The sequence below is a fragment of the Strix aluco genome, chromosome 8 (assembly GCF_031877795.1).
Source record: "Strix aluco isolate bStrAlu1 chromosome 8, bStrAlu1.hap1, whole genome shotgun sequence".
NCBI lineage: Eukaryota > Metazoa > Chordata > Aves > Strigiformes > Strigidae > Strix > Strix aluco.
Window position 1 is genome coordinate 18,928,622 of NC_133938.1, and position 27,860 is coordinate 18,956,481.

The window sequence follows — 27,860 nt, forward strand, 5'->3', positions numbered from 1 at the left end:
ACCCTAAGATCACACTCGGGAATGTTGGGTTTGGGGTGCTACAGCCCTTGGAGCCTAATTCTTCCTGTGGCAACAGATAAAACTATGATGTTTGATTCTTGTACATGCCCTGCTTAGTCCACATGACAGAATTTATATTATTTTGCAGAAAAAAAGCCAAACAAGCACAAAATAAAGTTATCATTCTGTAGAGGCAAGGTAAGCAGGTTCAACATATCAACCTCTGCGGTCATTTTGATAACAGAAAAAAAAAAAAAAAAGGCAAATACATATTAGTTAGAAGACAATTTTTTTTAGATATGCCCCAAAGTATCTACCACTTAACTCCATAGACCCTTGAGTTCAGAAAACTTCTCTACCTCTCCTTTATCAGATAAGACAAAAATACCATATTTAGTTAAGTAAATATGCCCTTTTTGCTTTTCTTTTTTAATTAAAGAGATCAAGAGTTTGTTATTTTTAAGATAAATGACAAATGGAGAAGCTAAGAAAGAGTTAATAAAGGCCTACAGTACAGAAAGGATATTAAAAGATCTACAAACACAATCCCAACTCCCTTCAGAAAACAAAATAATTATTTTTAGCTCAGTATTTATAAAATAATTATCTGATGCTTAGAATTTGTTAAAGACAAGTTTTTCTTTAAAAAAACTTCAATAAATTTCCTTAGAAAGACAAGGATTAATGCCATTCACCATTCCATGCCATAAAATTTTCTGCAAAACTACTTTTCATCAGTTGAGTACTTCCCTCCAGAGACAGTCAGTAATGCTGCCATTTGCCTGTATCTATCCAATTCAAGTACTGCATTATGGGCTTGATATTTCTTAGAATTCCTTTGGCATCATCCAGAGTCAGTTTTAATCAAAGGACCAGACTTTCATGTTTACTGATAAATGCTCTCATTCAGCAAAGCACTTAGATATATGCTCAGTTGTGTTTTGCTGAATCAGGACCCACAACCCCACATCCTACTGCTCCACGTGGGTGCAGAACTCTGCCAAAATTCAACTGTTTTTAGCTTCAGAGCCTTGCTGATACAGGAAAAATGCAGTCTGCTGAGTTCAAGCCATTCAAGTTTGTGATACAGTTACCTCTTCTAAAATACATAACCTTTCTCTGTATCCTGACACTCAAAATTCTTCAGAATTTTTGTGTGGTTTTGGAAGATAAAAATACTATTTATGCATAAACCACACAGAAATGGCACAGGATCTGACTCAATGGAGTTGGTCGAGAGACAGACAGAAAATCAGATTCAGAAGTGAATTTACACAGGAACAGATCACCAAATGGCAGGGCCGAAGAAACGTTAATTCAGAGGACCTACAGATTTAGTCTAGTTTCCCAGTTTTAATTGGTCTTTGTATTTAAACTGCTCACTTAAAAACATCATTTACTGCTTGAAAGGTATTGATTTCACACAAAAAGAAGATTAACTATCAATTTTTAATGTATATTTTGGCTTCTTAAAGTTATCTCACCAAACTCACTGACAAATTAGGAATTCAACCTTTGGTTCCCTATCAGATGAACATCTGGCATTAAGATGCTTCAAATCACCATCACAGCACTGAAAGGATTAAAAAAATTAGAACAATTTCCACCCTTAAAAGTTAGTCAGTGGTTCCTAATTAACATTCCTCAGAACTGAGAGCATGATGGGCTCTCATGAAAAGAGCACAGCCACTCTCTTATGGCCCCTACAGGAGGGCTCCCAGGCTTTCTGACCCAAAGCATGGCAGTGGCACAGATAGAAAACAAGCAAGGCACAGCTCGCAAAGCAGCCCTCTGCTCCTCTAAATCTTCTCTGAGCTTGCAAGTCGTTAAATACTCTGAGTAGTGATTCATCGCATCCTCTAAAAGACTGACTATCCAGACCATAAAGTGATAGGACAGGGTAGTTTTTCAAGGGAGGCAGAAGTTGGCTGATTATAGAATCATAGAGTCGTTTGGGTTGGAAGAGACCTTAAAGATCATCTAGTTCCACCCCGCCAACAAAAGAGAAAGAACTGAAAGAAAAGAGAGGTGGAGAGTGAAATCTCTATCCATTCAAAAGCTGCAACCAGTATGTGCTTTACTTCAGTCCGAATAATTCAAGAGCCAGACTCTGTCCCTTGGTTCTCATCCTCTAACCACAATTTAAACAAACAAAAAATGCCACACCTCTGCAACAAATATTTTGAGGAAAAATAAAACTTACAATTTAATTACATCAGGGAAATACCCAGCAAACACTGTTTGAAAAGGAAGGAAATTTGTGAGTGACTCCCAGCGCTTTTTTGTTTTTTTTTTTTTTTTTTTAAATCACGTCCTTCACCTTCCAGTGGAAGGACTTTCTATTATACTTTGAAGGATCCTATATTGCTTTTGGAAGCACAGTGTTCAAAGTCAGGGGAAGTTCCTCTTTAAAAACAAAAGTCATGACAAGGCCTGTTTCTTCCTGTCATTACTCTTATTAACATGGCACCCCATCACCACCATATCCGGGGGGCACAGATCCAGAAGATACATTAGCTTACAAGCAAACAGACTTATTGAAAATGAAGCACACATGCTCTGAACAACGTAAGATTACTTATAAGAACAAGTATGTAGAAAGAAAGAAAAAGCTAGATTAACAATACAGTAGAGAACCAGGGAATAAAGAGCTGTTGAAAGAAGACCAGAGAGACAGAACTAGTGTGAGTAGATAAACCATTAAGCTCAGTATTACAGAAAATTTGTAAATTCTTCAATATATCCAATTCTTACACTCTCTCCATCAGCCTGACCACAACCATGAAACTGTCACAAGGAAAGAGGTGTCTACAAAGCAAGCACAGGCAACACCAAATGTCCAGGGGATTGAGGGAAAGAGAACATAGCTGCATGGGCAAATTCTAGTTGGCATCAGATGCCAGAGCTGCACTGGCTTTGTCAGCAGAGGGAATGATTTTCACCACCAGAGGATCTACCCCAGCAGGCTGGAATGAGACCCCTGGCCAGTGCAGATACACAAGCTGTATCACCTTTCTATCTTCTTTCCAGCTGCACAGTAAGGCAGGAAAGAAAAAGGAAGAAAAGAAGTTCAAGTTAAAGAAAGTTTCCCATTCGTTCATGGAAGAACATATCTTGTTGAAAGTTTGGCCCTTGGTGTCTAGGGCAGGTGTGCGTTTCAGCTGTCCTCGAAGACATTTTATGAAGACAGACATCATGCACCCAACTGCACAAATTTGCCAGCAAGAAAAATAAATACGCTTCAGCCTTTGATTTAAGCCACATTAGGACAGAATATTTTTGCTCCCAAGACTACAAAGCCAGACTTGCTTATGAGGTTATCCAAGGCTGTAGCGTGTGCAGTTTTGAGTGTTTGTGTGGAGTTCCTGCTGCAGGTTGCCAGACCTTAGGTTTAAGCCCACTTCAAAAACATAATTCCTTCAGACAGGCAGGTAGTTTGCCAGCAGATCTCCTCTCCATCCTGCCTTGGACTTTACACAGGGAAGAAAAATCTCACCGTAATCAAGGATTTCTTTGCAGTCTTTTTATGTACAATTTAAGGTGTATCAATATGAGCTTACAAGGAATCTGTGTAAAGCTAAAAGTACATCAGATTCAGATAAGCATTTAGCTACATACATCAGGAAGTAAGAGGAGATAGAGAAATAGACAAATATTCTTTGAGTATTTACACAGACCATTTTCAATGCAAAGTTAGTGAGGTGTATTCTTTAAGCTATTAGCACGAAAACATGCAGTTTTGTGGCTCAGGTTTGAATATGCATGTCTGTGCATCATGTCATCTAACTCGGGTTTTTTTGAGATATATTTAACACATTAATACCTTAAAAACCAGGAATGGAAAGGAAAAAACCCCACAAAAAAACCCCACATATTCTGTCTAGAAGATCACCTATATCTGAAAAAGATAACAATGCTGAAGATACTGGAAAGTCAGCAACGAAACCTAGACCAATAAGAGCAGTGTCAGTGTAGGACTGGCAAACGAAAGAAAGGTGTGCTCTCCTGCAGCAGCGTCACTACTTCACAAAGAGTAAGCTGGAAAAAGGCTCACTATATAAAAATCAACACCCTAGGGAGGTGGCATGCTGCCCCCTGCCTCCCCCAGGCTTCACCACAGGCATGTAGGGATTTTATTTATACATCTTAGTTTTATTTATACTTCTCAGTTTTATTTATACTAGTATGTTAATGGTTCAAGACTGAAAAAGTGTGGGTTTTATACACTGGCAATTAAGAGCCAAGCCTGCAGTATCCTGGCCATCATGCTGACAACAGCTCATGGGCATCTGCCACAGCTTTTTCCACACACAACTAGAATACATTGCTTGCTCCCACTTGTATTTCACCTATAGTCACAAACACCCTTCATTTAAAGTATAATTGTTTGGGTTAACACGACTCAGTGACTACTAACAGAAAAAGATTGCAAAAGCTCTATCTAAATAACCTTCAGAGAGCTGTCCTTCCTCAGCTGTTATTATATCTGCCTGAGATATCTCTTTCTTTCTCTCCCCCCTTCATCAGAGTCCATCAGTTCCTTATTGCTCTTATCTTACTGTACTCATGATACTCTCTAAAGGACATTAACTAGTTGTTCTCATTAAGAATTTACTGCAAAAATAAAAAGCATGGAAGAAAACCAAAACCCACAGGACAGGCACAGCTAGAAACCACAATGATTGTGCTTCCTCACCTCCCCCTAACAAACTGTGACCCCTTCTACTTCCTTCAGCTATCTTCTTCCCATGCAGATAGTGGGAAGAATCAGTCTTCAAGAAAGAAATAACTTTGAAGCTAGCCCTGCTCTGAGCAGGCGGCTGGACTAGACTTCCAGAGGTCCTTTCCAGCCAAAATCATTCTATGACTCTACTTATGAATAAGCATCTGATCAAATCCAAGGCCATCGTGCTTTTTAAGAGTTTGTTTCAAGAACAGCTGCCAGAGGAAAACACAGAATAAGGGAGTAAAACCAAAAAAACCACAATAAACTTCAGGACAGACATGCTAAGGTTTCTGAACACTGGATAACTTTCTAATTGTAGTATTATGTTGATAGCACTTTTAAATTAGTGGGTTTTAATTAAAGCTGGCATTAAGAGGTAAGCTGACTTCTTAGGCAAGCAATCTCCTCAGCAGCAAAATGGAATTGTGGTTGTGACCAATTAGAACAGTTTTTTCTACATTGGCTCTTTCTTTTAAAGTAGATTTTTATGCATCTATAATGATTCAGATTTGCTCCAAGTAATCGCTCCTCTCAGCCAAGACCAGCATTCATATCCTCAGCTCAAGCCACAGACACACTCAGACACGCCCTGGACTGCTGAAAGTTCATCTGTAATGAAGCTATTGCAAAATGTTAGCATCACGTACTATTAAACAATCGAAGTTACTAATGTTGGATGGATGCCTTCAGGAGGTCAACCCCAGAGAAAGTCCCACAAGGCTTGAGGGCTTGAAACAACATAATTTTCCATGCTGATGATGAAAGGAAGCCAAATTGTAACACATTTAATTGCTCAGCCCTGTCTCTTCCAAAGCTGGTCATCGTTTCCACAGTGAGGACATCTCAGATTTAAGCTAGCCATCTGTCCACTGTCCACTTTTCCCACTACCTCATTTTTACTGACTATATATCCACTTGGCCTCTTCTCCAGTGACCCGTGCTGTATGCAAGCTGGACACATAAGAAGAGGCTTCCCCTTGCAACCACAGGAAGAACTTTGACAAACATACATACTGAGAAGAATCACTTCAGCACTTGAAGAAACTACAGTATAAGCTAGGTACTTGAACACTACAGATCTTTCCTTTCTCTGTCACAAGTTATTACAACACACTGCTTTAAGAATCCCTATCTAGGATAAATCATGGGACAAGAACAATCCCCATAAATGGTAATGCATCTTCCTAACCTATGACACCTCCAGTAACACTGACAAGTGTTATTAAAAGATCTTTGCCATCACCATTGACAGTTAACTTTAAAACCAATTAGTCAGGAATGATTGAGGGCAGGAAGGATGGATGGGCCCATTATGAACCTTTCTGGGTATGTGTCAGAACTTTCTTTTTATGAACTAAAATAATCAGGACTTAATTCCAGATTACAGACCTTGAAGGCAGCACTGAGCTGAGTTGCTACACCCTTTCAGACCAGCTCTGTAGAAAGATCCTAGCTCAGCTTCACTAGCACAACCTTGCACCCAGGGTAATAAATCCAGCCTCTTGACAGAGTTAATAGTTTGGCCTCAGCATCATGCTGGCAGAGCTACCCTGCTTCTACTCCCAGAGGCTTCTATAGCAACCTTATATATATATATATATGCACCATGCAATTCCTTTTTTTTTTTTTCAAATAAATATATTACAAAAATAATTTACATTACTACTGCAGTTCTTTAATGATTTTAAGGGGGAACACAGGTGCAAGAAAACTCTTATAGGAACAGCATTGTTTCTCACATCACTATACTAGCAGTTATGATCACAATAGTTTTATATAAAACCTAGACATAAATATAAACTTTAGCTGACCTACATTTTTCCAGCATGAAAAAGTATTTTTGATCAATAATTCTGAATATATACAATAATTTACACTGAATGCATGATTTACATAATGTCACCTACCTGCAGCTGCAAAGCACAAAATCATCAAAGCAAACACTGAAGTCACACAACTTGAAGACATTTTTGCAAATGCTGTATCTTCTCAAATCAACTCCCTTTGTAGCTCTTCATGTAGATTTACTTCCTTTGAAATTTGTGGTATGTTTTGAAATGAAATCTTCCAGACTTTTAACTGCCTACAGAAAGAAGTAAAAATACATTTTGATACAAATATAACTTACAGAAATGTTACTAGATATTTAAAATTATCTCTCTTGTAACAAGAGAAACAGAATTCTTTCTTAAAGAACTACTAAAGGAGTGCATTTTATATTGCCAGATACCCTAGGTACTGATAGCTTAGTTCTCTTCCCCCCCATATTGCAGCTGTTGCTCTTTCATATTATACATTGTGCAAGGTGTGATCTACTTGGAAGTGAAATTCCAGAGTCCTTTCTGTTGACTAATACTGGAGTCCTGCTGAAGTCTGTCAATGGTACTCATAGCCTCAGACATGTTTATTTTAAGTATTTGGACTTTCTCTGGGACATATAAACATTTGTTTGCTTATTTATCTGCTGCAACCTTTATTATACCATGGAGAAATGTTTCACATGTGCTCTAGCTGGTTTACAGGTAACACAATAAATTTAACTCATCATTTCTCAGTATCACAAATTCTGAAAACTTCTCAAGGCCACTTGACCCTAAATATAAAGCTGTTCAGAACCTTTACTTTAAGAGATTTCAAGACATGACATACCAGGTCAGTAAAACAACTTAAATGTGCTATACAAATAAATGACGATACAGCTGACAGCTGCAGGCATTAAAAACATCATAAATTCTGCCCCCAGAATGCATGTTGCAGATTTTTAAGGGGAAACACTTACTAGATGCCCAATATCCTCTTATACTTTTTTAAAAATCTATTCTCAGTCATCTAGATGTCTAGAATAAAACTATAGACCAAGTAGGTAAGGAACCAGAACATTAGTATCATATTCAATCAAATAAAAATCTTATCTAATTTACTTCATTACCAGCCCACAGAAGCAGATGACAGATGGTGCCTCAGCAACCACTAACACTCACCACAAAGCAAGGCAAGCAATTACAAACAACCATCACAGGGCTAAGCGATAGCAAAATGCTGAATCAGGACCAAAATCTAAACTGTGACAACATGAATACCATTTAAAAGGTTCTTGCTGACATTAAAATGGAATGAAGTACGAAGGCTAGTCTCTGTTATACAGTGTGTGCCATGCTGTGCATGATCAAAAGTCTGCACAAGGAAAACCTGCACCTGGACCAGCACTTCCAGATATCTGCTGATAGCACTCCTACGGCTATGAGGAAAACACCAGAAACTCCTTTGCAGAATTTCTCCAGGGGTCATTCAGCAGAGGCAGCACTGCCCTGTGCAGAGGGAGCTGCGGTTACCCACCAAGAAAGGGCTGTGAGTGCCTAAGACCAGAACTACAGCCTCCAACAGATTCTTCACTCAGCACCCAGCCCCTAAGACCTCTGACCAGTCTCAGCGGGGCCCCAGATCCCACCTGGGTGGGTAGAGAGCTCAGGAGGGCTCCTGCAGGCTGGTGGGAGCACCCACACACCACGCTTCTGCAGGACAGAAACACATGAGGCAAGGGAGGAGCTGAGTACCTATTACAACATTGGGTTTCATGCAGTTCACTTTCAAGCTCAGTGTCCCATACAAGAAACACATTTGCTTTTGTTTCCTGTTTGCTTTTGACAAAGGGTATTTTAGATTGAAATTCTGTAACTGGTTCTCTCCCCTGTGTATACCTCCTCATCGCCTCCCTTCCAGTGGCTTAGAAACATTGTCAGACCACAGCAGTGAATGAAGGAAACCCATAGAGAAACTGTAACTCTAGTAATGCTACCTAGTAATCTTTATCTTCTACCTACTGGCCTCAATCTGAGGAAAGGGAGTTTACTCTTGATTCTGAAGTGCTACGCTTATCATTTTGCACAGTGTAAACAAGATCTGGGTGTCTTGTTATCTGCTATTCACAAAGTTATGTATGATTAATGTATGATTCTTTTCCATCAGAATTAAATTATACAACATTGTCACTATCTGTGAAAATAGTCATACTAACCTAAAACCTTGACCTCAAAAATCAAGAACCTGTAAAACTATCCTGGAATGTTTAAAATAGCCTTAGCGGAACAAAAAAAACCCCACAAAAACAAAAATAAACACAAACAAATTAACAAAACCCCAACAAACAAAAACAAAACAAAAAACCCAACAAACAAAAAACACCAAAAAAAAAACCAAAACCAACACCAAAACCAAACCCAAAAACCCCAAAGCCCAAACTGCATTTTTGTTCTCTTCCATGCACTGTCCTTTTTAAAACTGGCCAGAAATTTAGGAATACATATTAATTAATCTAAGAGGAAAAAAAATTCAATAAATAAATACCTACTTATCATTCATGTAATATCAGTTCTGTACAATTTTGCTTATTCCATAGTAAAACATATCAGTGTTACTGAGGTTGAATGTTTCGTCACTTATAGGCTCTCTGTCATGAACTAGTCTTTCCACTGCTTGCTAGGATCAATACATACAAAAAAATGTTAGATGAGACTACAATACTACCACACAACATGACTGAGGTAACAAGACACTGCAATGAATTTGTATCATTAATAGCAAGAGAAACAACACAGACTCGTAAAGCAGCAATAGTCCACCCTAAAACCCCAAACAAGTATGATTTACCTAGAGATTTCTTCCACAACATTTTGTAGAAGGCGGGTTCATCTTCAAGAAAAAAAAAGTTCTGGAGAATGATGAACACACACACACAAAACCAATGCTAGAAACAGCTCAAAACAGGAGAACCTCACAAAATGACAGCTTCCTTGGGTAATTTAAAAGGCTTGTAAAAATTATTCATCCTGAACCTACTGGAAGCATTCAATGCGTTCCTAGATATCTCTCATCTCCCCGTAGAGTGTAAGGTTATATAGCTAAACCCTCAAATCCACGAGGGATACTAAACTTTGTGGTAAATTAAGGCCAACCTTTATTAAACAGAAATAATAAATTGTTGACAAGAGTGTTGGACAATCCTTTAACACAGAAGCTTTTGAACATGAAAATCCAAATCAAACAGGTTTAATGCCAAAATGGCAAGCCATAAGGAATTTATGACAAATATCGAACACCATTTGGGAACTCAATTGTAAGCTGGAATCATTTGTTGCTATTTCTCTAGGTGAAAAGAAATGCGATCTACTCAGTGAGAGCATTTGGTTGCTAACTCATTTTTCAATTGTTGCCATAAAGAAAAATGATCAAATACAAAAAATCATGAGGTTTCTAGTCAGTCTAAGCTATAAAGACCATCATAATGTCCTGCAAGATGTCATATGTGCAAACAGGCAATGAATAAACATTCTGAAACCTGAGTTACTGATGTATAACATTTCATCAACTTTGAACAAAAGAGAAACCAGAAAAAGAGCAACTACAGCACATACGCTCAGTGATATACTAAATAGGAAAACACAAGACATTACTTAGATCACTCTTCCATCATCACAAACCTCGCATTCCTCAGTGACATTTTTATGAGGCACACAGTTGTGCAGAAATAGGGAACGCAGGGAAAGAACTGGAGATAAAGCAATGCTGCCGAGAGCAGCTGAGAATCCCATTCTGTGTCAGCCACCTAAGTATGTTAAAAGGCCAAGTTGCGATTCCACTTTGATTTGGGAAAGATGATTTAAAAGGGAGAGAGAATACATACACATTTCCATCTGTATGTAAAAATGAAAGACTGATTTGATTCCTACCACAACCCACTGACCACTAACACGTACAAGTTATAACTTGGGGCAGGCAGTATATGATCAAAAAGCCCTAGGCTTCTACTGATTCTGCCAGCTTGTGAAGGGTGAATAATGCAGACCTAAATGAAAATTAGGAAGAGCTTTCTAAAGAAAGGGCTCACTTGCTTGAAGATACACATTCACAAACTTCAAGAAGGAGGGCAAATTTCAAACCTTGAAAGACAATGTGAAAGGGTGACAGACAGTGAGTTTCATGAATTTAGGATGGATTAATTCCAAACTGTCAGCTACACAGCAGCAATTCAAGTCAAAAAGCACATACAAAAATGCTACTAGTAATTCATTTAAGAATAAACCTACTAAGCAGGCCATTTGTCAGCATTTTGGAAAACCTGATCATCCTCACCTGTGACGAAAGTCAGCTACAAAGCTGCTATTATCTGATCATCTGACAGTACCAAATAGAAATGAATATGAAAATAGGTGAGAAAAATTCAGCTGTGGTGCAAAACATGCCAGATCTTGCTTCGATGTGAAAACTGCTGTCACTAGAGGAATATGTGAAACCTGCAAACTAGAAAAAGTTGAGGTAGTCCACAGAATAGGGGGACATTTCCTTTGAAATAAGAGGAGAAAGCTGCACAAAGGGATCAGGAACCTAAGCTATTTATCCAAGGAGTAAACACAACTGCTAGTCAATTCAAGATTCAAAAGAAATTTCCGAGAGAATCATCTTTTCCTTTGGGGTATATCTGGGTAGCTATTTTTGTAACTGAGGTCACAAAAGGGCACACTAAAAGTATAACCAAAAAATCCCAATGAGGAAGAGGAAAAGAAAATTACATGAGAGTTTTGGGTTTACTAAACAGTTTTCATGCCAATGCATTATACTACTACAAGCTGCAAGAAAGTCTGACAAAAGAGGGCATCTGCAGCCATAGCCATTGAAGACTTACTAAGAGGCACAGTCTGCTGAGGTAATTTTCACTGAAGCTTGCTGTCATAAAAGACCACTAGTCGTGATGAAACTGAGGGTCTAAAAAGCACATAAGAGCGTGTTTTATTGAGAAGTATCATTTTGCAGATGCAATCAGGAATGGGTGCTACTGGGAACATCAGGAAGGATCTTACTACTACTAGATTTTATTAGGTTTGAAAGACGACTGGGGGAGTGGAAGGGAAAAAACACATTTTTAAGTATGTGAAGACAAGAAAAGGAGGAAGTATGAGGTTTTAATTTGGTTTAAAGTAGGAACCTCTAATGTCCATGAGAAGTTTAATGCATAAAGCTTAGCTAGAAACCAGTGAAAAATATGATGCTTTTGGAGGACACTGGGATGTACTGACTGGCCTGTGAGTGTGGCCAGCCACACAAGGACGGATCTCATTGCTACCCTAAGTTAATGGACAACAAACGCTCCTTAAGTCAATGGTATTTAAAAGAATCTTTGTGAGAACCAGCAGCAGTAAGCACAAAGTGCAAATCACTTCAGTGCACTACTGATATCTCTACCTCTCATTAACTGAAATACTTTTTCTTTGTAAAAATCCGCTACTCATCTTCCTCAGAATTCCAGTCTTTTGTGGATTTTTGATGCTATCCTTTGAACTAAAAAGTCACCTTTAATACTACAACATGACCAAAGAATTCAGAAGCTAGAAGCATGCTGCTTACTCTCAAAAAAAACACCTTTCCCCTAAGGATTTCCCAGCACTCACTGACAGGAGCTACCAGGACATAAGGCTTTGTGGTCTATGGATGGCTTGTTACTAAGAAATCACATTCTGCACCATTCTGCCACCAGTAGAAAGGTATCCATCCCCATGCCTGATTACTGCTCTCCAAAACAAGGACAGGACTCTGCTCTGAAGTGCTTGAAGAACTACAAATGAAAATGACCAAGTATAAAGCCCTAAGATTAAGCTCTGTCTTCAGAACATTTGAGCACCTTTCTACCTCAACCTGTTTCTGTATTTCTAGCAAAATATCTATTACATATTACTCAAGATCAGTGGCCTCCTTAGCTTCAATTTTTACTCACTTTTCTTCTCCAGATAATTTTTTTTTTTTTTTTTACTACTTTTTCAAAGCTTCTCTGCACAGTCCAACGTAGCAATACATATGCCTGCAGGTGGCCACAGCCACAGATTTGGGGGTGTTTCTGTTTCTTATTAAAGGCTTCTACAGCACAGGAATTTGCCACATTTATTGCTGAATTGGGTTCTTATTGCTTTATTTTCCCCTTTTATTTCTGCTCCCTTAAGCCTTTTCCCCAATAGTCACCATCTGTTTCTTTATTCACCACCTACCCTTCCCATACATGTTCTTCCCTTGCCTTAACTCTATCTTCCTCGTTGTCTAACCTTTTCCTTTACTGCCTAAAGAATAACTTCCACTTCCTCTCCTCCTTATCAACATGGACTCTGGTAATTCCCTCCTCTTTCCATGCATGGTGCCAGGGGTTGCACAGCTCTCTACAACACTGGTAACAAACAGTTCTCTACCAAAGCAAGCCAAAAATCCTCCTCCTCTAAGTCACGTCACAAGTCCCACCAAAGTGAATGGGGATACTCGAGCGAAGCCAGCAGGATCTGTCCCTTTGTGTTGTTTTGCCATAGCAACATGAACCCAAGTTTCTAGGCCATCCAAGAAAGCCTTCACGGCCAAAGCTTTTCCACTTTTTGTTTGTTTGTTTTACGCATGGCAACCATTTAACTTATTTAACCAGTTTTTCTCCCACTTGTTCATGTTGGTTCTCTACGTGAATGCAATGAATACATGCATTCCACGCACAAGTAAAAAAGGCAATCATTTGTAATCAAGTACATCCAAGCTCAATTTAAAAAAATTCACAAATGGTTAACTACACAAGCAGTTCTATAAACTTAGAAATAGAACTATTTGAAATAGTTTATTTATAACCCTAGTCCTATTAAATATGCATTTTAGCAGATTTCTTTTTTATTAGATTACATTTATCCTCTGTCAATTCTGGACTATTTGCACACATACAAGTTGGACAGCTAACAGTGTTAACAAATATTAATGTGGAATTGAAAATTTGTATCTAATTTTTTAATGCCTATGTCCAAGGCATATACATGAAGTTCCACCATTCAAAATTCAAACCGGTAATTTATTCATAAACTATTAAGGGGCCAGATTCTGTTTTAGGAACAACAAAGTGGTTTCATTTTCAGAGAATATATGAATAGTAATAAAACTAAAAATCCTGACATATCAAAAGCCCAGGGAAAAAGTAACTCTGATGTCCTGCAGTTCACATGCTGCTGTGCTTGTAATGGGACATTTCAACAAGTCACAGTTAAAGGCTATGGGAACTGGACAAGTGCCAAGGGAAGATGTTTTATGCCATTTAGCAATTGTGCCCCTCTATTCCATGTGACTTTTGTTTTAACATTTTGTTTATTTATTTTCTTATTAACGTATTACAATGTAGCCTGCCAAATTACAGGAAGCCACAAAATATACACAAATGAGTCTATAAAAGATGTGAAACCATTCCACCTTTTTACTAACGGTTTACTGAAGTTGATTTTGTTACCTGGTATGTATTTTGCCCACAGCTAGGATGAAGCTCCAGTTTGAATGAGGGTGTCTATTCTCAGTATCATTTCATAACCAACTTTCCCTTCAGCTTCCCAGCTTCTGGTTTCTAATCACCTGACTTGAATTACTCTGAGTTTAGATCAGCAAAATAAAGTCATGACACCAGACACTGTGGAAGTTTCAGCTGAATAACCATTGCACAATATAGCACAAAAGGGACAGTTTACAGAAACAGGATAAAAATCATTCTGTTGTATGTTCCCAGGACTTCCCTTCCCCCAAAGGCAAGGAGGTATGCAGCTGAATCTTTATAGGCTGAGGGGCAAGGTTTTGCTTACCAAATGTAAACAAGAGAATAGCCTCTTACAGTATCAGGATGTAGGAGAGTTTCAATAGGTGGAAGGGAAGGAAATGCATTCAGGACTCTTAGTGGAAGGAATACACAAGACTCTTCCACGAGAAAGAGACTGGAACAGATTCCTTTTGGACAACAGCAGAAATTCCTAGAGGTTACCAAATCTCTACAGAAAGGAGCACACATGGCACTGAAGACAGAGTTTAACAAGACCAACACCCTCTGTGTAATTCAAGTACCGAAACAGAACTTTTCTGCTTTAATGTGGACTCCTCAGGGATATCCTACAACAGAGCATCTCTAAAGGGAGTGGAGAAAGCAAGATATTGGGATGCTGTACAGTTCTTGTACTATAATGGCTTGAGCAATCTGCAATCTAGTACCAGCTTCAACCACATATTTTCTGTGCAACTCACAGGTAGGCCATTCTTTCACAAGCAAAAAAGTCATAACAGAACCTCAACATGGCCACAGCAGCTCCCCCCTAACACCTACCTAGAAAGACAACACTACTTTAGGCAGTTCTGATTCTGTCTTCTAGTTATAAAAGGGATGAAAAAATCTCACTGCTCTTATCAGGGAATACCAGTGGCACAATTATACACCACTTTCCTGACGAACAGTCAGGGAGCAGAGTTGAAGAGCAGACTTCTAGAAATGTACATACATAAAGACTAGGTTAAAGTTTTCATGGCAGCCCAAGAAATCTATGAGTCTCAAACCTACATTTAAATAAAACTCAAGTTCCCACTGAACTCGGACAGTAATATCTCACCACAACTAACAGGAACCAGGCTCGTGTTTTTGAAATGGGACCTGCCGCTTCTGAAAAGTTTACCCTGAAGCGAAAACATTTCTAGGGCATAGGAATCTTCAGGCTGAACAAGAAGATCATAAATTGCATGAAAACAAATCTCTACAACCTTTCCTCCTCATAGTTAAATTTCCTTGGCCTAATTACTTTTTTTTTTTTTTTTTTAATGGTTTCTAATTGGAAACAGAATAGGTTTCCTGGCACTGGACTATCTTACTCTTCACAAACACAGTAGCAGCCAACAACCTCACACAAATTTAATTTATCTTAAGTTTTACTTGGCTCAGTTTCTAATTGCACACCTAAACTAAACAGCTAACAGCTCTAATGTACCTATCAAGATAGATATAACCCTAGGGAAGGCATCTCCTTGTGGAGACGGAACCACAGCAGGATGGAAAGTTACCAACAACTCAGCAAGACTTCTTCCACTCAAGGTAAAAGATTTCAGCACATTATTCTGTCAATGAATGCTCAATGCTGTTATTTTTCCAAGACTAAACTACAAAACTTTAGAACTGTACCTAGAAATATTCTAGCTAGAATAGCTGGAACCTTCCTACCAGGAGAAAAAGCTACATCAATCTCTGTTGGATTTCAAATCTTGAAATGACCTCTACACATTTAGAAAAGTGTTTGTGAAATCATGGCCTACAAATACTCAAAATTCTCTGGGATAATTGTGAAACACCCATAAGGGGTGAAAAGCAAGACTATGGCATTAAGCAGAAATTTGCTATATAAGGATGCCATCCTTTTGGGGGGTGGGGGTGTCAGCAAATTGAACAGGATTGAAAACCAGCATTTCCCATTACATGGGAATTGTACGAGGTGATACAAATCAGCCCTCCCCACTACTACTACTGGCCATAAGATATTATAAGATGTAAGTATTTGGGGAAAAAAACAACACCAAACGCAGCATGTATTGAATTTTGCTCTCTAGAATAAGGCATACTCTAGAAAGCAGGTAGATTAATAGATTATTTCTTCAGGTTGCTAAACAAGAACACAAGATAAACACGTTTATCAAAAGTTAGCTGTTAGCCACTAAATTTTCAGATACGCATCTGTAAGATAGGAAACTTCTCCCACACAAATAGGGAAGACCTTAAAGTGCCACACAATTAAAAGAATGAGTCAAAAGGAGCTTCCCTTTGTGTAGGAGTAATCTACCCTCTCCCTAGTTGTCTGCCAAATAACCAGTGTAGTTTAATTTGTTGGGCAGAGAAACACATTCAGGTTGAGGCACAACTTTTTTCATAAAAATTATCATTTATAAGCATGATGATGAGGATTTATTTCAACCAAGATACACATCACTGGCATGTTCCACTCAGAATAGAGATATACTCCCATATAATTTTTACCACATAGAATTTCCTGCCTTTCATTATTTCATATTACATGCACACATGAAGACTGTAAAAAGGTTCAAACACAAGTTTAGGGAGATGGAAGGCCACAATAAATTCCTATATTCATACAAATAATTTGTGCATCTTGTATGCCACAAGAAAATCACTGCACCTCATCACTGGAGCAAACTGAACCACCAGATCTACAAGTATTCAGAAATACTTGTCATTTTAAACACTGAAGTGAGGAACTAATCCATCACATAACACAACCTGTACATACTGGAGGAATGACTTGGTCCATTAATGTAATAGCCTTAATATAAGAAAAGGCCTATGTTTTCAAATACCATACATAATAGCTGTTTTCTAAATCAAAACAGAATTTTGCTTCACTCAAACCATTGTCAAAAACAAAGTATTGCTTTGATGATAAAACACTGACACAATGTGATTGAGAACTATGGTAAATGCAGCTATAGTCTAAAAAAATACTTTTATAAATCTATCACAAAAGAGGACATATCAGTCCCCAATCCACCTCTACCTTCTTGGCAAAGAAATACATGCATTCAGCAGATCTATACTATACAGTAAACTCACTGGATACTTTGAGATTTTTTTAATTGTCCCTGATTCACACAACCTTCACTAATTTCCAACAGAAAATGCTTAGGCTTACAAAGGAAATGGGAGTGTGAATTGCCATTCTTTTTTCAGAATCATGAATGCTACCTTATGTATCACAGCCCCTACTGCCTTCTGTGCAGAAAAACAATCTATACGTTAGCTCTGTAATTAACCTGTTCCAGACCCATGACCTCTAGATAAGCTATTCTCCTGCAATCTAAACAGGTCCCTTGCAAGGTCACAACTAAACTTTTTTAAAAGAGGGGCCCTTCCCAGCTGACTCCTGAGATCTTAGAACATATTACAACAGAAAAAAAATCTGAACTTGACCAACTAGTGTATTGAAATTAGACAGACCATTAAAGAGAAGTGTTAAATATAACAGAATTAAATTTGTTAGCAATAAACAGATATATCTCATTTTAAACTACTATCCACAGAATTAATATGAAATAATGATTTTCACACTTCCCTCAGTAAATTAATTTATTTCATTATAAATACATCATAAACTAGCATATTTTGCCAGACAATTATTTGTAAGCAGTACAATCCAACAATATAACACTTACAATGCAGTATATAAAATGTTCTCTGCTGACTATTCAGATCCTCAAGGTCATAAAGGATGTTCTTTTAAAAAAATCTGCTTTGTCAGAGTGGAAATAAAAAATATGGGATATATACTAAGTAGCAGCTTTAAAGTCCCTCTTTCAGTGATTTCCAGAAACGTGTAAATCTGTTTCAGTTTGGCTACCATAGAGTTAATTGTTGCTGTAATAGCGCAAGAAATGTTGCTCTATTGGGTGACTGCCAGCACATAAAAATGTGAATCCACAGTTATGGATAAAGCAGTTCCAATTGCACTACTTTTTTGCTAGTACGTTTTTATGGCAAAACACGCTTCTATTCATGAAGTGGCTAGAAACTAGCATACCGCTGTTAATCACCACAAATATTACTGCTATAGAAGTAATGCCTATTTATAATACACAAATATTTTGTGGAACTAGATCAAAAGTAATATGATTGCAAAGATATTTGCAAGCTGTCTCCCACAGAGTATTTTTTGAGATCTACATAAACTGCCCAAGACTTGGTAATTCATGTCTTAAATGTTAGCAGAATATTACTGGAGATATCAAACAAAAGAACCCTAAGTCAAATCAGGCAAAGCTTTAGTTCTATTTTCAAATAACATTAAAACAGAAATCTCACTTTGACTTTACCAACTATGTACTTCAGCATCTCAGAGAACCGTACAGGGGAGAAAGTTTTGTGATTCCACAAAAGTGAGGGAAGAGGGAGATCACCAATGTTTACTTAAGATACATCCTTTTGCTCCTTCAGTATTTGGCAACTTCAGATAATGCTATTAGAGAAGAATGCGTGGCTATTGGAATATATGCATTCCTGGTCACTGAAACAACGGAAAGAAGATTCATTTAGTACCTCAGTATGCCGTCAGTGCCAGAGACGGAGGAGCTTACATATCTTCTTTTAAACCTGACCCGGGACTGTTAATATCAATTGAACTGTATTTTGTCTCCCCTTGCTCTAAGACCAAATGCTAGGAGAATATCCAATTGTTACCACTCACAAGTAGCAATTCAGCTACTCTGTAGCAAGTGCTCCCAGGCATGTTTTGACCCCACCATCAGTGAAAGACAGCTTAACCCCAGGTATAAACAGCAAGATATCTCACATTTACTGCAGGGTAAGAGCCCATTCCCTGGCTCTTACTGGGGAATAGCTGACATGCTGCAAATTCCCATTCTTCACTTAGCGTTCAGCAATCTGTTTATATACCTTAAGTATTTGCCATTTGGCTGCATCAGACTTCACAGACTAGAAAGCAATATGGATCTACTCAAGTCATCCAGATAACCTTCTTTGGCAACTGCCTTTACATTCAGTATTCCCGGCAAAAAAGACATCATCAATTTTTACACCAATACAAATTAAAGAGAAAAAGCATTATTGAGCTGTGCTGGGAACGTCAGTTGACCTAGTAATAAGCTAGTAATGACTTCTTAAAACCTAAGAGAATATCTAAAAATATTCTCTCTTATGGAAACCCTAAATATTAGGAATAGTTTCTTGTGAGAATACAACTTTTTTTGTGACTCAGCTGTAGCTCTCAAGATTTCTATATACAATCATAAATGTAATACAGTAGTAGTTTTACTGTGAAAATATTTTTTCTAGCTCGTTATCTAAAATTTTATGGGATTACTCAAAATATAATTTCTTGGGTTTAATTAATTCACCTCAAACATCTTCAAAGAGAAATTTCACTTAAATAAACCTCCAATGTTTTTTCAAGTTCAGTTCTGGCTAATCCGACAAAAATTCCATTCAGAAGAGTGGGAGACATGCCTGCTAGAGCAAACTAATAAACAAGCATTCAAAAATAATGCATTTTTTCCAATGTATGGTTGTTTTTTTTTTTTTCCTTGAGCAAATTGATATTCATCTTCTAAAGAAATACTATCAAAATCACAGGCCCAAAGTTTTAACAAGTTGCAACTGTGGTAGGAAGAGAGACTTCACTGACAGAAAGTTTTGTGTTCCCCCTGCTGGTTTAGCAATTAACTTCAAAACACTGTTCCTAGAGGTAGGCATCAAGATGCTGGGATCTTAAAAGATGTTTTGCATGCCAGAGAACAAAAATTGAAACTTACTTTTTAAAAGAAATCACATCCATGGTGGATATCATTTACATACTCTGACTAGATGAAGCTCTGGACACGCAAAACATCCATCAGAATTAACGATCAAACAAGACCTCGCCAGAGGGAGAAAGCATGGTAGAAGAAAAAAAATTGAAGTGTCACTTTAAACTTAACAACGTTGGACTATAGCAAACAATTGGGGGAAGCAAGTTTCAGAGTAAAGGACTCTTCACTGAAGGAAGCCAACAACCTGCCCCCCCTCCAACACCCGTCCCTCCCTTCCTCCCCCAGCTATCCGGGAATGCTGAGCGGTTGGTGTCAGCCCAGGTCTGTGTCCGAACAAGGGCAGCTCCTCCTCAGCTAGAATTCAAGCCCTCTTAAGCTTCCACGCGTTAAACCGGAGCCTTCAAATGAATAAGCATCTTCCACTAACATTTTGCTAACACTCTTGTTGGAAATACTTTGACAGGACACCTGTGCAGTGCTAATTAAAACCCAGCTACCAACTCATGTTGTCCCTAGCATTCATGGAAGAAATCTGGACTGGAGGGGAAGAAAGTATTCCTAGCAAGAAGTGATAAACAAATAGATTTTGTCTTTGGAAGAAGTTGTATTTACACGCGTAGTTTTAAAGTCTTTCACATGTGAGACTATGATGGCAACAAGTGGTCCAGGTCACTATGAGTCGAACCTAACTGGTCCCACAATTAGAGCGCAAATGGCACTCTCCCTTTGGGTTTTCTCCCCAGAGGGGGTCTAATATCAGCCTGTTTGGCCTCATCCAAAAAAAAAAAAAAAGGTAAATACTTAGTTTGGTATAAATACAGACCCAACCAAAAAAATTTCTTTCTGAGAACAAAATCATGGCACTCGTTCATCCAAGTCTCTTTCTAAGAGGTTACAAACTCTATCGAGAGGTTTTCGTAAAAGCTGAACTATGCTGATGACCATACATTTGAGAAGAAAACAATAAATGATAGCAATTAAATTATAACAGCTACAGCTTAATAGAACTGAAATAAACAGATTTATATCTAGTTACATCCACAGCAAGTGGAAAAGGCATAACCACACATGCAGCTATACCTGAAGTCCTTTATTTTGAAAAAGACAAGAAGTATCATCTCCCATACCATTTGACTTCAATGACAATAACTTTGGAATTACAAGCACATCTGAAACTGAGGAAAGTTTAAAAAGTTACTTCATTTACATGTAACCTTGATGGCATATTATGGTTATTGCTAGGAGAGACGTGCTCGGAAGGCTGCAGTGAATCAACCCCAGTACATCCCCTGCAAAATGCACAACGGTAAATCCCACAGGTCAGCAACTCCGCAGTGAAACTATAACGAGTGACACGATGTCAGCCTTTATAGTATTCTCCCATGTGCTGAATTTACACTCTGCTCGTGCATTACTAAGTTCCCAGCTGGCCTCATTGCAGGTACAATGACCCCGACACGCACAGTGGCGTTAGCACCTCTAAAGGGTTTCACTGGGTGAGTCACCTGGCCCAGCACGTTCCGACCAGCCTGACCCAGACGAGTTTCGCTGGGACACCTGCAGCTTTCACTCGCCCCAAGGCCCCCGCACGGCTCCCCGCTTCATTCCCACACGGAGCCCGCACGGGCGAGCCGCTTCCAGCGCTCCGCACCGCACACGCGCCCACGCGCGGACACTGCCCGTCTCACCCCCGCGCAGGTCCCGCACCCCCGAGCCGGGCGGCTCCGCGGAGGCCGGCGGCGCCCCCCGGGGACCCTCCCGCCGCCGCCGCCGCCCGCTGCTGCCCCCGCTCAGGGTGACATGTCGCGGGGAGCACACCCCGCGCCCGCCCCAACGCCCGGCGCATCCCTGCGGGGCGCCCGGCGCCTCCCCTCGGCCCGGGCCGCCCGCCGGCGGGGTGGGGGTCGCGGCCGCCGCACCCACCTGGCAGCAGGTCTGTCCACGCCGCGTCCCGCGGGGGCAGGCGCGCAGCAGCGCGGCTACGCCATGGGCACGGCGGCGCCGGCCGGGCGGGAGGGAGGGCGGGGACGGGACGGGACGGGACGGGAGGGCAGCCCTCACCGAGGCCGCCCAGCGCCGGCCACTACTGCCCGGCCCGCGGTGCGCGGGAGGCGGTGGCGGAGGAGGCGCGCAGCCGCCCGCCCGGCCCCCAGCCCGCGAGTAACCCCATGGCGCTGCAGCGCCGCGCACACGGCGGGGCGGGGCGGGGCGGACGGGGGGCGGCACCCAGCCGCCATTGGGCGCGGGGCGGGGACGGCGCCGTGACGGCCGCTCGCGCCCGCCCCGTCCCGGGCCCCGCGCGCCCCCGGCCTGCAGCGGAGCCCCCGCGCGGGGCGCGGAGCCCGGCGGCTCGGGCAGCCGCAGCCGGGAGCGGGGCCAGGGGGCACAACGGCGGTAGCCCCGCCGCACAGGGCAGCTCCGGCCCGCAGCCGCACCAGCTGCCGAGCGTCTGCGCTGAAACACAGGCAAAGCAGCCGGCACATCACGGCAGATAATTCCGTCTGCACTCGTCCGCAATACCGGACGCTAAGTACAAGCCGCGGTATGAACGAGCACCTCAGCACCGGTGCAGCACGAAGGTCCCGTCCCCGGAGCGGCCGGTGGAGGCGGCCGGAGCCCGGCGCTGCTCCCGCCGCGGCCGGAGAGGGCCGGAGCGAGGCCGGGCCGCCCCCCGAGCGCAGCCACCCGCGCTGGGAAGGCCGCTGATCCCCTCCCAAAGCCTCCGTCAGGGAGTTCCAGTCAACCCCACGCAGCTGCCGGGGTATACACTGGGCAGAATAGTCCAGACCATGCGCGGCTTGTTACTTTGTGATAGAAGACAGCAGAAAAGGTTGTATAGTACAGAATACACTTTTAAACTTGTGAAGACTCCAGAATACACTTTGAAGCTTGTCAAAACTTCAGTCTCAATGTCAAGACTATTTAATTTTGGAGCAAACTGCCATTAAGGAAGCTGCATCACAGGTGAAACCTTTCCACCCATAGCCCGGCTCAACAATCGTCTTCTGCTTCAGCAAGGATGAGCAGAGAATTAGTTTCTGACACAGCTTCCTAAGAGTACAAAGACAGGTTTGTGCTGCTCTGCTGTTCTCATTACCTATACAGCCTTTAAAAGTCATGGTAATTCTTAGCACTATTGGCCCTTTGCAAGCATTATTACAGCAAAGCTCCCATCACAACATTGTATTATCCAAACAAGCAAATATTCCTGTATAGGCATGGAGACCATGCGAAGATGCAGAGCGGTTTCAGAATGTTTCAACAGAATTGTACTGGTTTAATCTGCTTTTTTACTGGGGGGAGTGGGGGTGGTTGATTTTTTTTTTCTAGTGCTGTTTTGACTTCATTAACAAATTGGGCCATTTGTCCCTGAATCATCAATGCTGAGTTCTTGCATCTACCCAAAAGGTGTCTTAAAAGAGTTCAGACACAATTTAGCCATGCCTGAAATGCCAGTTTGCAACCTAGAATAAACCATTGTCACTTATACTTAATTTTGATCTCTACCTATTTGGACAAGTCTTACTTGTACAGTTCTGCTGCACGTACCATACATCAGTAAAGGGCCGGGTCCTGGGAAGTGCTGAGCACCCCCGAAGACTAGGCCTCAAAACGTCCACATTATCTGTATATAAGAGACCTCTAGCAAGTAAATCGAAGGTTGCTATAAATAAGCATTTAGTCTACATCAAATATTTCCACGAACAGGCTTATAAAACCTGCAGAAACAAGTAAAATACAAGTTCAGACTGCTTGTTGACAGCCTAAGCCCACTTACACAATTTTTGAAAAGTTGCGCATGTTGGAGCATGACATACTCCTCTCTTATCACTCTCAGTCTATATGTAGGATGCACAATCTTTGCAAGGAGAGATGTGGAGGTGGGGGAAGTCCCTTCAACAAAGAAGAAAATTAATATTCTACAGCACTAAATGCAACGTATATATTTCAATGCATATTGTGTGTCTACTAGATTTCCGCTAGCTGAAATTCCAGAGCACTGATTGAAAATGGGATTGAAACTTAAGCAAACCGATTATTTTTATTTTAAATACCCATTTAAGTGCCAATCTGGCAAAGATTAAATTAAACAGATTAGGTTCACTCAAATGAGCAGCCACAAGAGCTGTTCAAGGGGGTGAAGACAGATGAGTGCACAAGTCTCGGCAAAATCAAATTCTTTGTACACAGGGCTGAGCCCAGCCAAATTATTTTCACCATTTTCACCGATGTTGGTTAAGAACCGATTCTTGTCCTTGGGGCCAACTTTGTTAGGTACTGAGCATCCTTGACCATAGTTGACTTTACACTGTTTCCCCTGGTGTCTGAAATAGTTCAAGACTTTCCAAGACATGCTCAACATTGATTTTTAGTTATAAACTAATATGTAACTCATCTGAGAGTTGATGTATATGAAGTTCAAGGACTGAAGACAAAAAACTGCCACATAAAAGTACAATTAGGTGCATGTGTTGGCTCACCCAGGAACATAATGATATACAGTTGGCTTTGGCAAATTTGTTTTTTTACATTTCATGGCAGAATAAACAGGAAACACCTAATTTCCTATTAAAACCAAGGAAAATTCCTGTAATCTTAGCTGTACTGCTCAATCTTTGCAGCTGTGGAACACAATTATATACATAATTCACCTTTCTATTTACTTTTTAAGCATGTGCTGATCTAGTGATTAACTTCTTGTCCAGGGCAGGATTATTTCACTTAGCACACACTGGCCCAATCCAGCAATGTAACACTAAGATGTACGAAAGCTGTGACAGTTCTCTCTTGCAAGAGGTTTAGAGGTTTTCAGAGTGCTACAGAATTAAGCCTAAGTAAATGTCAATTCATACCTTAAAAACTATGCACCAAGTAAAAACTATTAACATAATTTGGTAGCTTTAATTTCTTTTTTTTCTCTTTTTTTTTTTTTTTTTTTTTTAAAGACAGCATCAATTCTGAGACATCGGCACCAACGTTTTTATTTATACAAGGCCCATGAAATTCAGAAGGGATACTTCTGTGGACAATAACTACTCATTTACTACTCACACAAAATTAAGGGCCAGCTTAAATTACTAACTTCACATTATGGTCATAAAGCTCTAACCTGCACTGAAGAGTCAGCTGAATTCATGTCACCCAAGCCAGAATGGCATCCAACCTGAACAAACTAATCCTTCCCAGGACAGAGTTTATTAATGTGGATACCATTCTATATTCATAGAATCATAGAATGGTTTGGGTTGGAAGGGACCTTTAAAGATCATCTAGTCCAACCCCCCTGCAATGAGCAGGGACATCTGCAACTACGTCAGGTTGCTCAGAGCTCCGTCCAACCTGGTCTTGAATGTTTCCAGGGATGGGGCTTCCACCACTTCTCTGGGCAACCTGTTCCAGGGTTTCACCACCCTCATCGTAAAAAATGTCTCCCTTATATCTACTCTAAATCTCCCCTCTTCCAGTTTAAAACCATTACCCCTTGTCCTATTGCTACAGGTCCTGCTGAAATGTTTGTCCCCATCTTTCTTATAAGCCCCCTTTAAGTACTGAAAGGGTACAATAAGATCTCCCCAGAGCCTTCTCTTCTCCATGCTCAAGAACCTCAACTCTCTCAGCTTTTCTTCATATTATTTTAGATCTTTACAGTAATAAGCAGCATACATATACCAGCCTTCATCAACCCTAAGTCAAAAGTCTTCACATCACACTGTTATAAGGTACAGACACCTCCCGTGTTACTCTGGGTTTAAAAGAGCCTAACAGCCTTCACATCAGCCAGGTTCTTGAATGCCCAACATCCTGGATATCCAGCAAGAAGCTCAGTTTAGCACATTTACCACTGATTTAACAAACAACTTTAAGCACATAATTCTAAGCAGACACTACTGAAGATCACACAGTGTTATAGTTAACAAATGCTGTTTTATTGAACCAAAGCCACAGCATTTAACTTCTTGTGAAATCAAATTTCACTTAAACTAACATTTTTTAGTACATTGGAGTTTAATGACAGAATTAGAGTTCACTTGTTCTCAAAACCTTACCATACTAAAAACACTATTGCCTGGGTAATTTCCGCAGTTTTAAGAAACACAGAATCCACTCTGCCTTATGTAAGGAGCTAGACTGGGGCCTTGGGACTAAACATGGAGCTAAGGACTACATGCTGTAGTTGGTACAGCACTGAATATACTTCCTACTAATGAAAATATTCTTAGGATGAATCCACTACCACAAGTGGGCTTTAAATAGTCACTGCAGGATGCAGGCATCTGATGATCACGTGCCTATTTATAGCATTATTTAAAAGTACTTCACCCACCAAAAGAAAGGACAGTACAAAAGCTCTACAAAATGTTTATTCTCAAATTGACTTGGAGATTATAACCCTGAAAGCACAGCCTTCCATAAATGAGCAACTTAGTATGAAAATGTTTTCTTGTCAAAGTATTTCAAGATCACAAGAATTATTCTCGGACATTAGTAAGGACTAATTCTCACAAAACTCTGTCTTACTTCATACAGTGCCAAGAATCTTTTCAAGGCTAAAAGAAATCAAAGATAGGAAGAACCACACTGTTCTAAGAACTGTTGGATTGTTTGTTTTTAAATTTATAGGTCATGCTCTACATTAAGTCAACACTGGTTCTATTACCCTGGATCCAGAAAGCAGGCAAGCAGCCATGTTCTTGAAATACTAAAGAAGCATTGGTAGTTTTGAAAGTCCAGAAAAGAGTAAATATCCTAATTCACTAAATTTTTAAAAAGGAATTAATGAAATGGCATCCTGCAAGGATATCTTATACATAAAACTGGTTTGGAATTGGACAAGCACAAGGAGTATGTTCAGATGAGTCCAGTTATGGCCCAGGTCACCCATTCTGTCCCTCTCTGAGGTAAAATGCTACTATTTAAAATTAACTTTCTGATTTACGATGAAGTGCTTTATTGTGCAGCTGGAGGCAGGGAAAGGGAAGGTCTAAGCCTTAACTGTAGGTCACTGACTAGGTATGGGTTGTTATGCTGCAGTAACTCCATCATTACAGTTATATGACTCTACCCATACAATCTTTAATAGGAAGGCTCAGTTAATAAAATTAAGCCATTAAAAGGTTCTTAGGAAATAACTCATTAATATAAACTAATGAGGTAAAATACTACATTCCTTACTGAATGATCCTGCATTCCTTGAACACCCAAAACTTTTGCCAAAGGTAAGTAAACGTTAGTGTTGAACTGTTAGGCTTGTCTACACTTGAAAGTTACTTTGGATTAAGGCAGGGAATGAATTTCAAGTGCAGCAGCAAACCTGGAATAAGTCCAAACACAAACAAATCACATACAACCCAATCCTGGAAGGTACCATGGGTTTTGAACCCAAAGCCAATGCTACATATCCAGTTCAAATAACACATTCTTAAAGATTTCAGATTTAAAAAAGGAAGGAAAAAGACTAAAACCCTCCAGCATGACTAACCATTGTCTTTGTGCCTCCCATTCAGACCTGCATGCCTTACACAGGCTCCCCTATACCCAAGCACTCCTCCTTTACTGACTCTGATATGTCCCTTAACCTCCTTCCAACATTTTTCTGATAAGATGTTTATAGGTCCTCAACCTAACAAGTGCAAACACAACAGACCAGAAGAGGGAGGAAAGAAAGAGAGATTGTATGAGAGAAGGGAAAAGTCAACAAAAGATCAAACAAGAAAAATGTGAAACTAGCATACCTTCACTGCTCAATCACTTCTTCCTGGCTGGATCCCACTCCTCATACTGCATGTTGTCTGTTTAGAGCCCAATCCCAAACCTAATCAAATAAGCAGAAGGTGACTTTAAACTCTTCAGTTCTGGACAATTCTCTTTAAGTTTATTCATAGCACACCTAAAACTTAGTAATATAAAATATTTAATTATTAACATATACACATACTTTCAGATTCAAGCCCACGTATTAAATAACTCATTCACCCCTGTTCATATATAAAATATGGAATTA

At 40.1% G+C, this 27,860-nt stretch overlaps 1 protein-coding gene across 4 annotated transcripts in view; it reads right to left on the reverse strand.

Moving 5' to 3' along the window:
- Positions 1-27,632, reverse strand: part of TGFBR3 (transforming growth factor beta receptor 3) — a 130,263-nt gene extending 102,631 nt beyond the window's left edge. For 2 of the 4 annotated variants that reach the window (XM_074832473.1, XM_074832470.1), the window contains exons 1-2: positions 21,782-22,000; positions 6,634-6,809 (exon numbers count right to left, since the gene is read on the reverse strand). In XM_074832473.1, coding sequence (XP_074688574.1) covers positions 6,634-6,694 — 61 coding nt within the window. In that variant the 5' untranslated portion in view covers positions 6,695-6,809; positions 21,782-22,000. Of the gene's footprint in view, positions 1-6,633; positions 6,810-20,938; positions 20,985-21,781; positions 22,001-27,591 lie in introns of those variants that run through there. The other 2 variants (XM_074832471.1, XM_074832472.1) reach the window with 2 other exon arrangements.
- Positions 27,633-27,860: the final 228 nt, after the last annotated feature.